This window comes from Gorilla gorilla, chromosome 6 (assembly GCF_029281585.2).
Source record: "Gorilla gorilla gorilla isolate KB3781 chromosome 6, NHGRI_mGorGor1-v2.1_pri, whole genome shotgun sequence".
Classification (NCBI taxonomy): Eukaryota; Metazoa; Chordata; class Mammalia; order Primates; family Hominidae; genus Gorilla; species Gorilla gorilla.
Window position 1 is genome coordinate 32071472 of NC_073230.2, and position 14747 is coordinate 32086218.

General features: G+C 35.3%; 1 protein-coding gene across 9 annotated transcripts in view; it reads left to right on the forward strand.

Moving 5' to 3' along the window:
• PALS2 (protein associated with LIN7 2, MAGUK p55 family member) overlaps positions 1-14747 on the forward strand; it is a 120413-nt gene that overhangs the window by 59138 nt on the left and 46528 nt on the right. For all 9 annotated transcript variants that reach the window (XR_010134617.1, XM_031012878.3, XM_031012877.3 and 6 more), the window contains one exon: positions 8827-8979. Coding sequence is in view for 8 of the 9 variants with exons in the window: in XM_031012878.3 (XP_030868738.1) it covers positions 8827-8979 (153 nt within the window). In the remaining variant the exon portion in view is untranslated. The remainder of the gene's footprint in view (positions 1-8826; positions 8980-14747) is intronic.

Sequence of the window (14747 nt, forward strand, 5' to 3'; positions counted from 1 at the left end):
GTGACTGGTTTCACCACGTTGGCCAGGGTGGTCTCAATCTCCTGACCTTGTGATCTGCCCACGTCGGCCTCCCAAAATGCTGGGATTACAGGTGTGAGCCACCGCATCCAGCCAACAGTCTCTTTTAAGTGCTTTAGATCATTGATGTTTACATGTTTATTGATATAATTCGATTAATGTCTTTCATACTGTTACTGTTTTGTATTTGTTGCCTGCTTGCCTGCCTGCCTTCCTTTTTTCCTTGTGTCTCTCACTCATTTTCTGTTTTCTCTGCTTTAACTAAACATTGTATGTGATTTCAACTTTTTCTCTTCTCTGAGCATGTTAGACTTAAAAAAAAAAACTTTTTAGCAGTTCTCCTTGATTTTGCAGTATACGTTTGCAATCTAATATACTTTCGAATAACACCATACAACTCACAGTGCAACTACCTTATAAATAACACTGTGTCCTGTCCCATATAATATTGCTGCCATTCATTTATTCATAAGCTATAATAATCAAATACATTGTTGTGAATAAAACTATTATATATTAAATCAATTAGGAATAAGAAAAATAAAAGATTTTATTTTACCTTTTTTTTCTCTAGCACTCGTCTTTATATCGACCCAAGTTTTGCACTTACATCATTTTCCTTCTTTCTGATAAATGTCTTTTAACATTTCTTGCAAGACAGGTGTACTAGTAACAAATATTCTCAATTTTTGTTGAAAAAGTCCTTTTTTTTTTTTAACTTTTTTATGATAACTTTACTGGATAGGTAATTCCAGGTTGGTGGAGTTGTTTTTTTTTTTTTTTCTTTCAACATTTAAAGATTTCACTCTATTCTCTGCTTGCATGTTTCCTGAAGAGTTCAATATAATTCTTATGCTTGCTCCTCTGCAGGTAAGGTTCCCCTCCCCACCCTGATCTTTCAGTATTTTGTTTTTTATTTTCTACAGTTTGAATATAATATACCTAGACTTAGAATTCAGGGTTTTTATCCTGCACAGTGTTCTGTGAGTCTCGTGGATCTGTGGTTTGGTGTCCATCATTAATTTAGGAAAATTCTCAGTTTCAGATTTTGTAGCATTTTGGATTTTAGATTTTTGGATTGGGGATACTCAACCTATATTATGAATAATGCTGCCATAAACCTTCTTGGACACACTTTTATGTAGACATAGTTTTTATTTCTCCTGGGTATATAACTAGGTAACTGTGTTTCATTGAGGAACTGCCGGACTGTTATCCATAGTAGCTGTACCATTTTTTATTCCCACCAGTAGTGTACAAGAGTTCTAATATCTCTGTATCATCTTCAACACTTGTTATTATTTGATTTTTTGGTTCTTAACTGTCCTAGTGGGTGTGAAGTGGTATTTTATTGTGGTTTTGATTTGTGTTTCCCTGGAGACTAATGATATTGAGCATCTTTTCATCTGCTTATTGACCATTTGTACATATTTTTTGGAGAAATATCTGTTTAGATTCTTTGCCCATGTTTAAATTGAGTCATATTTATTTTTATTATGAAGTTGTGAGAGTCTTTTATGTATTCTGGGTACAAGTCTTTTATCAGATATATCATTTGCAAATATTTCTCCCATTATATAGATTATCTTTTTACTTTCTTCTTAGTGCCTTTTGAAGCACAGAAGTTTTTGTTTTTTGTTTTTTATTTTTATTTTTTTGAGATGGAGTCTTGCTCTGCCACCCAGGCTGGAGTGCAGTGGCACGATCTCGGCCCACTGCAAGCTCTGCCTTCTGGGTTCATGCCATTCTCCTGCTTCAGCCTCCTGAGTAGCTGGGACTACAGGCGCCCGCCATCACACCTGGCTAATTTTTTGTATTTTTAGTAGAAACGGGGTTTCACCGTGTTAGCCAGGATGGTCTCGATCTCCTGACCTCGTGATCCATCCGCCTCGGCCTCCTAAAGTGCTGGGATTACAGTCGTGAGCCACCATGCCTGGCCGAAGCACAGAAGCTTTTAATTTGATGAAGTCCAAGTTGTCTTTTTGTCTTTTGTTGCCTTGTGATTTTGGTCTTATATGTAAGAATCCTTTGCTAAATCCATGGTCATGAAGATTTACCCCTGTGTTTCCGAAGAGCTTTATAGTTTTAGCTCTTACATTTAGGTGTTGGATCCATTTTAAGTTAGTTTTTTGTATACGATATTATATTAGGCACCAACTTCTGTCTTTTACATGTGCTTCTCTAGTCCATTTGTTGGACTTTCAAATGGTGTTTCAGCACCATTTGTTGAAAGGAATATTTTTTCCCCATTGAGTGGTTTTGGGCACCTTTGTCTTAACATGCAACAGTTGGCCACTGACATGTGGTTTTATTTTTTTTACTTTCAATTCTATTCCATTGATCTATAGATCTTTCCTTGTGGCAGCATCATGTTTTGATAACTCTTGTGTAGTACTTTTTGAAATCAGGAAATGTAAGTATTCCCATTTTGTTCTTTTTCAGGATTGTTTTCACTGTTCTGGATCCCTTTGCAACTCTATAAGAATTTTAGAATCAGTTTGTCAATTTCTATAAACATGTCACTTAGGATTCCAATAGGCATTGCATTGAATCCGTAGTTCGTTCTGGGGAGTATTGCCATCTTAACAGTGATGTCTTCTAATCCATAAACATTTATTTAAATCTTTAATTTCTTTTAACAATGTTTTATAATTTTCAGAGTATAAGTTTTGCACTTATTTTGTTAGTTATACTCCTAGGTATTTTATTCTTTTTGCTGCTGTTATGAATGGATTTGTTATTTAAATTTCATTTTCAGATTTTTCATTGCTAGTGTATAGAAATATAATTGATTTTTGTACATTGATCTTATATATCTTGCAACCTTGCTGAACTTATTTTTTTATTCTAATAGTCTTTTAGTGAACTCCTTAGGATTTTCTAAATACAAGGTCAGGTCATCTGAATATAGACAGTTTTATTTCTTTTTAACCTGAATGGCTTTTTTATTTTTCTTGCCTAATTGTCCTGGCTATAACCTCCAGTACAAATGTTAAATAGAAGTGATGAGAGTGGACATCTTTGTCTTGTTTCTGCTCTTAAGGGGAAGTATCTAATCTTTCACTAGTAAATATAATGGAAGTTGTGGGTTTATACTGCTATCCTATTCCTTGATTTTTTGCATAAGATTTTATATCAGTACCTGTGTCACAACTTTATTCTTTGTAAATGTGACATAATATTTTATTTTATGGATATGTCAGGTTTTTTGAGTCAGCCTGCTGATATTTAGATGGCCTTTTTCTTACAAGTTGTACTGTAATGTGTAATCTTGCTACATGTTATTTTGTACGCGCACACACACACACACACACACACACACACACACCTTTTTAGGATAGATCTGAAAAGAATCACTGTAAGGCCGGGCGCGGTGGCTCATGCCTATAATCCTAGCACTTTGGGAAGCTGAGGCGGGCGGATCACCTGAGGTCAAGAGTTCGAGTCCAGCCTGACCAACATGGAGAAACCCTGTCTCTACTAAAAATACAAAAATTAGCCAGGCATGGTGGCGCATGCCTGTAATTCCAGCTACTCAGGAGGCTGAGGCAGGAGAATCGCTTGAACCCGGGAGGTGGAGGTTGCAGTGAGCCGAGATCACATCATTGCACTCCAGCCTGGGCAACAAGAGCAAAACTCTATCTCAAAAAAAAAAAAAAAAAAAGTATCACTGTAATTTTGGTGGATATGGTGAATTTGCTTACCAGTGTATGTTCCCACTAGAAAAAATATGTCAAAGTGCCTGTCTTCTCCCATATTCTCATTAGCATGATGTGTTATCAGAATTTTTATCTCTGCCAATCTGATAAAGAGAAAAGGTAGTATTTCATTATAGTTTCAGTTTGTACTTCTGAGTGAAGTTGTGTGTCTTTTCATATGTTTAAGAGATATTTGATACACAGTAGGTGACTGTTGCAAATAACTATGTAATACATATTTCAAGATAGCTAGAAGAGAAGATTGTAAATGTTGGCATCCCAAAGAAATAAATATTTAAAATAATGGATATGGTAATTACCCCATTTGATCATTATACTATGTATATACATGCATTGAAACATCACGTTGTACACCATAAATATGTACAATATGTATCAATTAGAAATATAAAATTAAATTTTTAAAGATAGGTTCCTAAATTTTTCTTTCTGTGAATTTCTTTGCTCAAACTCTTCACCTAGTTCTCTTAATGAGTTGTTGATCTTTTTCTTATTGATTTGTAGAAGTCCTTCGTAAGTAGGGAAATTAGCTTTCTGTCTTGAATATGATTTGTGTTTTGACCCTAGTTTGTCATTTGTATTTTGACTTTGTCGATTTTTGATGAGAAATTTAAAACGTTCATTAAGTTAATTTTATTGGGCCTTTTTTGAAATAATGTATGTATCTTTCAGATTTTGTGTTATAGTTAGAAAGATCTTTCCCACTCAAAGGTTATAAAAAGGTTATTTTGTATTTCCTCTGAATACTATTAAAGCCAAGCTTTTAAAATGTTCTTTTTTCTTTTAAAAATTTAACAGATTCCCTTTTCTGGTTTTTTGACATCTGTGTGGTTCTCCTGATTCTACAGATATATTTAAGAGAAGCTCAGCAGTGCTATTTAGAAGTTTCCTGAGTACCTTGATATGTAACTTATCTAATCTCGGAATTTGTATTTTGGTTAACTAGGCAATTTCTGATATGTTTTTTACTCACTAGAGAATTCCATTCTGATTTACTTATACTTACTCATCTTTTTTTTTTTTTCAGAGCAAAGCTCATCCTTTTTGATATAATGTATGCAGAAACAAAATAGAAATTGAGTTCTCCATTCTCTCTGTCTCATTTCTACTTTCTGCTCAAAAATTCTTTTTTATTTTTGAGTATTAGTGAGCCTGTGTTGATCTTGAGTTTTAGGTCTCTAGAATAAAAGAAGAGGGTGGTGCTTGATCACAGCCAAACTTATTTCCCATTTACTTAGCTTTTTCAAGAAATAATAAGTAACTGCTACATACATAGCTCTTTTCTCAAAAGATAGAAACAGAATTTGTGATACGGCCCTTGTGTTTTAGAAAGACCAGGTTTCTACACGTAACAATAATATGATTGTTATTAGAAAATAGTATTTGTCACTTTAGATATAGCCCACAACTTTTGTTTGCAAGCATGGTTGGAGTGTCCTTGAGTGAAATACCCAGAAGTTCTAAAAGAACATTTTCTTCTCTGAAGTTCATTTCTCAAAGGTGCAGTGGTGAATAAAATTCTCAGAACTGGATATTTAAGAAGGCTAGGCCATATTTGTATCAGCTGCAAATACTCAATGCCAGTCATAGAATGTTCTTCCAACCACTTGTGGCAAGTGAAATATATTTTTATTGAGTTATGCTAGTGTTGCAATAGTGCTCTTTAATTTAAAAAAAGAAAACAAGATTTATTTATTTAAATAGTATATGGCTCACTTGCTCCTCTGGTTATTTTTTTGTGTGTGTTTCCTTTGTCTTTTTTAGTTTGATTAGTTAAATTTAAGTTGGTACTTGCCTCTTGAAAGCTAATAAAAAAAATCTGACCTTAAAGTGAATTAGAGATTCCAAGTTTTTGACAACATCTCAGAGCTTAAAAAGCTATATATTAATAAATGTGGACCTGCATTTTCTTTCTTAGAAAAAGTAAAATTCATCCCAGTTGAATCCAAGTATGTTGGTTTTCCATGTTAATATATTTATAGCTGCAGTTTCTAAAAAACCCTTTTTTCTCCCTTCAATTTCTGTATTTTCTAGTGAGATTCTCTTCTTCCATAGAACCAAACTGTGAGGCTGATATGAAAAAATCTTCAGATGTTTTTGGGTTCTTTTTCTAACATGATTCTGCGTTCTCACATGACTCTCCCCTGACCCCCAACCCCTTGCCATTAGTCTTTCCACATTCCTACTTCTCCTCACCCAATTTGGAAGCATTAGGTTAATACACATACTAAGGAATGGAGTTTTCAAGTCATTGATCATTTCTGTTCCTTTACTTCTCCTAAAGTCCTGAATTAAACCAAGGACTACTGTTGTCTAAAGTACTGTTGCTGATCATATAACATTTTCCTGAAGAAATAAATGGTCTTTATAGCTCTTACTTAGAGCAAAGGAGTGAAAGTCAAAGGGACGAGTGGTATTCTGAACCATAGAAGTATAAAATAACTGTGAGGATAGATATGGTGTAATGGAATTAACACATCTAGACTGGAGGAGCCATGCTAATCAGCAACAACTAAATTAGACTGACTGAGATGTATGTCATACATTTAAGTGAATGAGAATAATGCATCATTTATTGGATTGAATAATTAACTGCAATTTAATGTTAGAGTGGCTCTCTATATAAAGATGAAGTAAAGTAAGCTTTAGTAGATGAGAGTTCAAGTCTTGGTATTAGACTACCTGACTCTGCCATTCACCAGTAACGTGAACTCACGCAAATCACTTCACCTTTTTTTGCATCAGTTTCTTCGTCCATAGTGTGAGTATAATATACCTACCTTTGCTGAATACACACATGCACACACACACTACTTAGAATATAGTATCCAACGCAGAAAAAAAAGCCCTTCAATAGATGTTAAGGTTCTTTCCTTCCTTTTTTTTTCCTTTGAAGCTTTCATTTTATACTACGTTAAAAGAATTGGAGTATTACAAGGTTAAAGATGCTAAATCAGGTAGTGGCTGTTTATTGCAGCAAATATTTCTATCTAAACAATTGGCAATTCTAGCTTATTTCATGAGTTAACTAATTCTGTAGATTATTTTCTGTTTTTTTTTTTTTCCAATGGTGATAGTCTTTTTATGATAAATATTGAGTGTCCTCATCTTCTCATCCTTATCTGGCTTGTATTATATGTTAAGAAAATTACAAATTTACCCGTTTTCATTTTTTGTGGCATTTTCTAGTCTATTTTTTTTTTTTTTTTTTTTGAGACAGAGTCTCTGTCACCCACGCTGGAGTGCAGTGGCATGATCTCGGCTCACGGCAACCTCCGCCTCCTGGGTTCAAGCAGTTCTCCTGCCTCAGCCTCCTGGGTAACTGGGATTACAGGCGTCCACCACCACGCCTGCCTAATTTTTGTATTCTTAGTAGAGATGGGGTTTCACCATGTTGGGCAGGCTGGTCTCAAACTCCTGAGCTCAAGTGATCTGCCCATCTTGGCCTTCCAAAGTGCTGGGATTACAGACATGAGCCACTGTAGTTTAATTTTTTTAATCTAAATCTCATAAAACTTCTTCCTCTATTTCAATTACTTTTGGTCTTTTGATATTTTTCTTTTTGTTTAGTAAGAGTTTTTTCTTCTTTCTCGGTATTTCATATGAGTTTTAGAATTTCTTCTTTTAAGGTCTTTCTTTAAAATCTTGCTTAATATATAGCTTTCTTTTCCACTTAAGAACTTATTTTACTCCTGTGAATTACCTAGAAAAAATAGATTTAAGCACGAAAAATTGTCTTTTAAAAATTAGAATGTTTTATTTGGACTCTGAAGGATCCACTCTATGGTAAAAATAACATCTAAAGTATTATAGTTTAGGTATCTGAAAAAGTTTAGTTGATACTGTTACCACTTGAAATGTGGATTTTTCTTTAGCAATCCTTGAAATGGATCTTAAAATATAAGATTTGCTATCTTACATGGTTTTGTTTATGAATTAAATTTTAATAATTACGCTTTTCCTGTCTTCAAAATTATATAACAACCATTTATCAGAAAAGCAAGGAATGCTTAAAAGTTAGAGCCTGCTTAGTGTTCATTCTCAGTTTGAACTTAACACTCGGCTTTACTCCTACTATGAAAGGATGATTAGAATTACTTTCGGCCAGGCGCGGTGGCTCATGCCTGTAATCCCAGCACTTTGGGGGCCAAGGCGGGCGGATCACAAGGTCAGGAGATCAAGACCATCCTGGCTAACATGGTGAAACCCTGTCTCTACTAAAAATACAAAAAATTAGCCAGGCTTGGTGGCGGGTACCTGTAGTCCCAGCTACTTGGGAGGCTGAGGCAGGAGAATGGCGTGAACCCGGGAGGCGGAGCTTGCAGTGAGCCGAGGTCGCGCCACTGCACTCCAGCCTGGGCAACAGTGCGAGACTCCATCTCAAAAAAAAAAAAAAAAAAAAAGAATTACTTACTTTCTGTGACAGTGTGGTTGATGGTCTATTTTCTGTGGAAAAGATTGTGAGATTAAGAAAAAAACAACTTTACTTATAAAGACAGATGATCATTTCCCTGATTAAATTATATAGTCTTTTAAAATCCAGTTTAAGGGCCACTTGCTCTAAATTGACTTTTTTTTCCCACTGATTTTCAACATTGGAAGATAGGAGCTTCCAGATTCTGGGGTTTCCAAAATTATTTTTATCATTTTAAAAAATATTAACATATAATTATTACATTCCTATTCCTTGTTTTTATTATGCTTAATCATTTATTTTAATAAAATGTAACAATAACATCTAGAGTTTGAGCCTTGACCCTAGGAAGTCATTAGGAAATTCTCTTGGTGGTAAGGAACTGTAATAGGTTTTGTAAATAGTTAGGTGACTTGTCCAGTTTTTTCATGGTTTAGTTATAAAAATGAGTTTTTCATGACTTTCAGGATAGAACTAGAGGCCAAGATTTATTATATTGCATGATATACTTACTGTAACTTCTATATATTGCCTCTGGTTGAAATATTAAATTTGGTTTACATGAATTAAATCTCCAAGTAATATATTTTAAAACTTTACGAAAAAGAAATAAACTGTGGTCCGGTGCAAATAACAAATAAGTATTACTACTTTAATATACTCTTATTTTTTCAGGCTCATGAGAGGCTAGAAGATTCCAAACTAGAAGCTGTCAGTGACAATAACTTGGAATTAGTCAATGAAATTCTTGAAGACATCACTCCTCTAATAAATGTGGATGAAAATGTGGCAGAACTGGTTGGTATACTCAAAGAACCTCACTTCCAGGTAACTTTCCCTATCACTCAACTCTCAAGTTCCCTGTATTCCCAAAGTATTCTCCTTTACTTTCCAGTTGAAGGTGATGTTTTCTTCAAAGATTATTTAGGGCTATAATAGGTAAGTATGTAAATTCCAACCTTGGTATTTTAATGTCCTCATATGCTGAGGATATATAAACAGACATATGTAACTATAATGCTACATAAATGTACACTGTTACAGAAATACATCACAATGGATTTTTCTTTGTGCCGTTAAAGAAAACAACCTTAATTCACCATCAGACCACATGCTGGAGCCATTTTCCTCACTATGATAATGGATTTTTTTGTTCCTCACTCCCATTCTGTTTCTTAGTCAATACTTTTTAGTATTGCTTCTCAAGATTGTTGTGCAGTCAGTGACCATGGAACATAGAGAGCTGTGAAGTATAGAAACTGTTGTATAACATAATCTCCACAGGTACAGAAATAAGTATGATTTTAGCAATGGCCTGTACCAATAAAGAGTTCATCAGTTTTACAAAGAAGAATGCATTTCAGAAGAGAAAAGGCAGGAAAGATTTCTTGTAAACGTATAATAATTAAGACAGTGTGGTATTGGGGAAGGTGTTAGAAAAATTAACTCATTGAAAAGAATGGAAATCCCCGATAAATACATCCAGCCGTATATGGTAACTTGATTTATGACTGGGACACTGCATTTTGGTGGAAAAAGAATGGTGCTGGGATAAAATAAAGTAAATGTCACCTGCTTTCCCCTGCAAATCTTAGCACTGAAAATCAAATGGTAACAGCCTTTTGCTCTTTCTCAGCCAAAGATTTTATGTGACTCTTCAACAATGTTACTGCAAAATATGAAGGTTTATAGTGAGATGGTTCCGACATAAATTAGTGTCTTAGGTACAAAAGAAATATGGACACATATCTCAGAGACATCTCCTGTGCAGGTCCCCGTTGATTGAGTCCTTATAAAGGCATACTGAGTTATTTGGACTTTATCATAAGGACAATGGGAAACTTTAGGTGTGGAGGGGGAAATGAATAGGAAAGGAGGATGGGTTGGGTATTAACCAGGGAAAGGTCAGGTTTGCGAAACGAGATGGTTAAGTTCCAAGGCAAGAAATTATGATGGCAGTACGTATAGATAGAAATTTAAAGACTTTCAAGTTTTAATGAATAAAATCAACAGGATATAGTGATTGGTTGCATATGACAGTTGTAGAAGAGAGATGTGGGAAGTTGATAACACAATTTATGACTTAAACGATGGCTGTTCAATGAGGTAAGGAACACTAGAAGAAAATGTTTTGGACATACTTATGTTAAGGAAACTGGCCACCTTAGGTTTGTGATACATTGGAAGCATCTAGGTTTTCAGGAATGCTACATATTATTAGTAAATATTTGTAATTTAATAAATATATAAGCACATACATTATATGAAGTGTAGCATATAAAAATTTTAGAATACCAGCAAATAAAAATACAAAAATGAAGACATTGCTTTTCTTCTACCCAGATCACTATTGTACTCTTAGCGCATATTCATCCATATTTTTCTATGCACAAATGTACATATATAATTTTTTTTACTAATTTGAGATTTTGCACAAACTGTTTTAACTTACTCTTTTTTTTAGTTATTGATTTCTAATTTTCTGTTTCAGTGAACTTCCATCTCATATAATACACACACCATATTCAGACTTCTCCATTTGATACCACAATATTATTTACAGGTGGTTTGTACATATAAGTGTCCAGTTTAGGTCCATGTGTGGCAGCTGGTTGCACCATACCTTTTCCCCTTGATTATGACATTGACCTATTGAAAAGACCAGGCTATTGTCCTGCAGAATGTTCCACCCCCCGGATTTGTTTAGTTACTTCCGTGTGGTGTTGATGTTATTTCTTCTATTTCCTATAAACAGAAGTTCTATCTAAAAAGTTGATGATTCAAGTTGATTATTTGGAGCTAGAATACATCTTAAGTGATACGATGCAACATGAATTAAACTATATTAGAAGATATGTAATACCTTTTGGCCCACCACAGGGCTGAGATTGGTCCTTTCATTAAAGGTGGTGATGGCCTAATCCTTTCTTTGATTACTGGGAAGTAATCAATTGTGTTTTTATCTTAACATTATACAAATTCTGTTCTCTATCAACCATGTACCTACTGATAAACACAAGTTAATAATCCTTGCCTAAATCAATATTTTCTTTTTTTTTTTTACTTTTGTTTTAGGATTAGGGGTACATGTAAAGGTTTGTTGCATAGGTAAACACATGTAATGGGGGTTTGTTGTACATATTATTTTACCACACGGATATTAAGCCCAGTACTCAATAGTTATCTTGTCTATTTCTCTCCCTTCTCCCACCCTCCCCACTCAGGTAGACCCCAGTCTCTGTTTTTCTCTTCTTGGTGTTCATAAGTTCTTACCATTTAGCTCCCACTTACAAGTGAGAACATGCAGTATTTGGTTTTCTGTTCCTGCGTTAGTTTGCTAAGGATAATAGCCTCCAGCTCCATTCATGTTGCCACAAAAGACATGGTCTCATTTTTATGGCTGCCCAACCTCATTGATCTTTTGAAAGGTTTTTTGGTATTCCATGGTGTGTGTGTGTGTGTATGTATGTGTGTGTGTGTGTGTGTGTGTGTGTATATGTATATATCACATTTTCTTTATCCAATCTATCATTGACAGGCATTTAGGTTGATTCGTGTCTTTGCTATTGTGAATAGTGCTGCAATGAACATTTGCATGCATGTCTTTATGGTAGGAAGATTTATATTCCTCTGGGTATATACCCAGTAATGGAATTGCTGGGTCAAATGGTAGTTCTGCTTTTAGCTCTTTGATGAATCTCCATACTGCTTTCTACAGTGGTTGAGCCTAATATACATTCCCACCAAGAAGGTACGAGTGTTCCCTTTTCTCTGCAACCTTAACAGCATCTGGTATTTTTTGACCTTTTAATAATAGCCATTCTGACTGGTGTGAGATGGTGTCTCATTGTGGTTTTGATTTGCGTTTCTCTAACGATCAGTGATATTGAGCTTTTTTTCATATGCTTGTTGGCCACATGTATGTCTTCTTTTGAGAAGTGTCTGTTCATGTTCTTTGCCCACTTAAATGGGCAAAGAACTTGTAAATTTGTTTAAGGTCCTTATAGATGCTGGATACTAGACATTTGTCAGATGCATCGTTTGCAAATGTTTTCTCACATTCTGTAGGCTCTTTACTCTGTTGATAGTTTCTTTTGCTGTGCAGAAGCTCTTCAGTTTAATTAGGTCTCATTTGTCAATATTGGCTTTTGTTGTGATTGCTTTTGATGTCTTTGTTGTGAAATCTTTGCCCATTCCTATGGCCAGGATGGTATTGCGCAGGTTGTCTTCTGGGGTTTTTACATTTAAGTCTTTAATCCATCTCGAGTTGATTTTTGTGTACTATGTAAAGAAGGGGCTGAGCTTCAATCTTCTGCATATGGCTAGCTGGTTATCCCAGCACCATTTATTGAATAGGGAGTCTTTTCCCCGTTGTTTGTTTTTGTCAGCTTTGTCAAAGATCAGATAGTCGTAGATGTGCAGCCTTATTTCTAAGCTCTCTTTTCTGTTCCACTGGTCTATGTGCCTGTTTTTGTACCAGTATCATGCTGTTTTGGTTACTGTGGCCTTGTAGTATAGTTTGAAGTTGGGTAATGTGATGCCCCCAGCTTTGTTCTTTTTGCTTAAGATTGCCTTGGCTATTCGGGCCCTTTTTTGGTTCCATATGAACTTTAAAATATTTTTTTCTAGTTCTGTGAAGAATGTCATTGGTAGTTTGATAGGAATAGCATTGACTCTGTAAATTGCTTTGGGCAGTGTAGCCATTTTAATAATATTGGTTCTTCCTATCCATGAGCACGGGATGTTTCTCCATTTGTTTGTGTCTTCTCTGATTTCTTTGAGCAGTGTTTTGTAATTCTCATTGTAGAAATCTTTCACCTCCCTGGTTAGCTATGTTCCTAGGTAATTTATTCTTTTTGTGGCAGTTGTGAATGGGATTGCCTTTCTGATTTGGCTCTTCCTTTGGCTGTTGTTGGTGTATATGAATGCTAGTGATTTTCATACATTGATTTTGTATCCTGCAAAATTTTATCCTTCGGAAGGATACAAAGGACTTTGTATCCTTGGCTGAAGTTATCAGCTGGAGGAGATTTTGGGCTGAGACTATGGGGTTTTCTATATACAGAATTATGTCATCTGCAAACAGAAATAGTTTGTCTTCCTCTCATCCTATCTGGATGCCCTGTATTTGTTTCTCTTGCCTGATTGCTCTGGCTGGGACTTCTAATACTATGTTGAATAGAAGTGGTGAGAGAAGGCATCCTTGTCTTGTGCTGGTTTTCAAGGGGAGTGCTTCCAGCTTTTGCCCATTCAGTATAATGTTGGCTGTGGGTTTGTCATAGATGGCTTTTATTATTTTGAGGTATGTTCCTTTAATACCTAGTTAATTGATAATTTTTAACATGAAGGGTTGTTGAATTTTATTGGAAGCCTTTTCTGCTCTATTGAGGTAATTATGTAGTTTTTGTCTTTAGTTCTGTTTATGTGATGAATAACATTTATTGATTTGCAAATGTTGAACAGACCTTGCATTCTGGGGATGAAGGCTACTTGATCATGGTGGATTAGCTTTTTGATGTGCCGATTGACTTGGTTTGCAAGTATTTTGTTGAGGATTTTGGCATTAATGTTTGTCAAGGATATTGGCCTAAAGTTTTCTTTTTCTGTTGTGTTTCTGCCAGGTTTTGATATAAAGATGAGGCTGCCCTCATAGAATTAGTTGGGGAGGAGTTCCTCCTCAGTTTTTTGGAATAGCTTTTCTGTAGGAATGGTACCATCTCTTATTTGTACATCTGATAGCATTCAGCTGTGAATCCATCAGGTCCCAGGCTTTTTTTGGTTGATAGACTATTTATTACTGATTCAATTTCGGAGGTTGTTATTGGTCTATTCAGGGAATCAATTTATTCCTGGCTCAGTCTTCGGAGGTTGTATATGTCTAGGAATTTCTCTTCTAGGTTTTCTGGTTTGTGTGCATGGAAGTGTTCATAGTAGCTTCTCATGGTTGTTTTTATTTCTGTGGGTTCAGTAGTAACATTCCCTTCATCATTTCTAATTGTGTTTATTTGGCTCTCCTCTCTTTTCTTCTTTATTAGTCTAGCTAGTGGCTTGTCTATTTTATTAATTTTTTCAAAAAACCAACTCCTGGATTCATTGATTTTTTGTTGTTGTTGTTGTTGTTGTTTTAATTTAATTTAATTTAATTTTTTTTTTTTTTGAGATGGAGTCACTGTGTTGCCCAGGTTGGAGTGCAGTGGCACGATCTCGGTTCTCTGCAACCTCCACCTCCCAGGTTCAAGCAATTCTCCTGCCTCAGCCTCCCAAGTAGCTGGGACTACAGTCACGTGCCGTGACACCCAGCTAATTTTTGTATTTTTAGTAGAGACAGTGTTTCACTATGTTGGCCAGGCTGGTCTTGAACTCCTGACCTCAGGTGATCTGCCCACCTCGGCCTCCCAAAGTGCTGGGATTACAGGCGTGAGCCATCATGCCCAGCCTCATTGATCTTTTGAAAGGTTTTTTGTGTCTCAGTTTTCTTCAGCTCAGCTCTAATTTTTGTTATTTCTCATCTTATTCTAGCTTTTGGGTTGTAAATCAGAATTTTCATTAGAGGTTGCAAAATGACGTTTTTCTTTTCTACATTATTAGCTAGTATT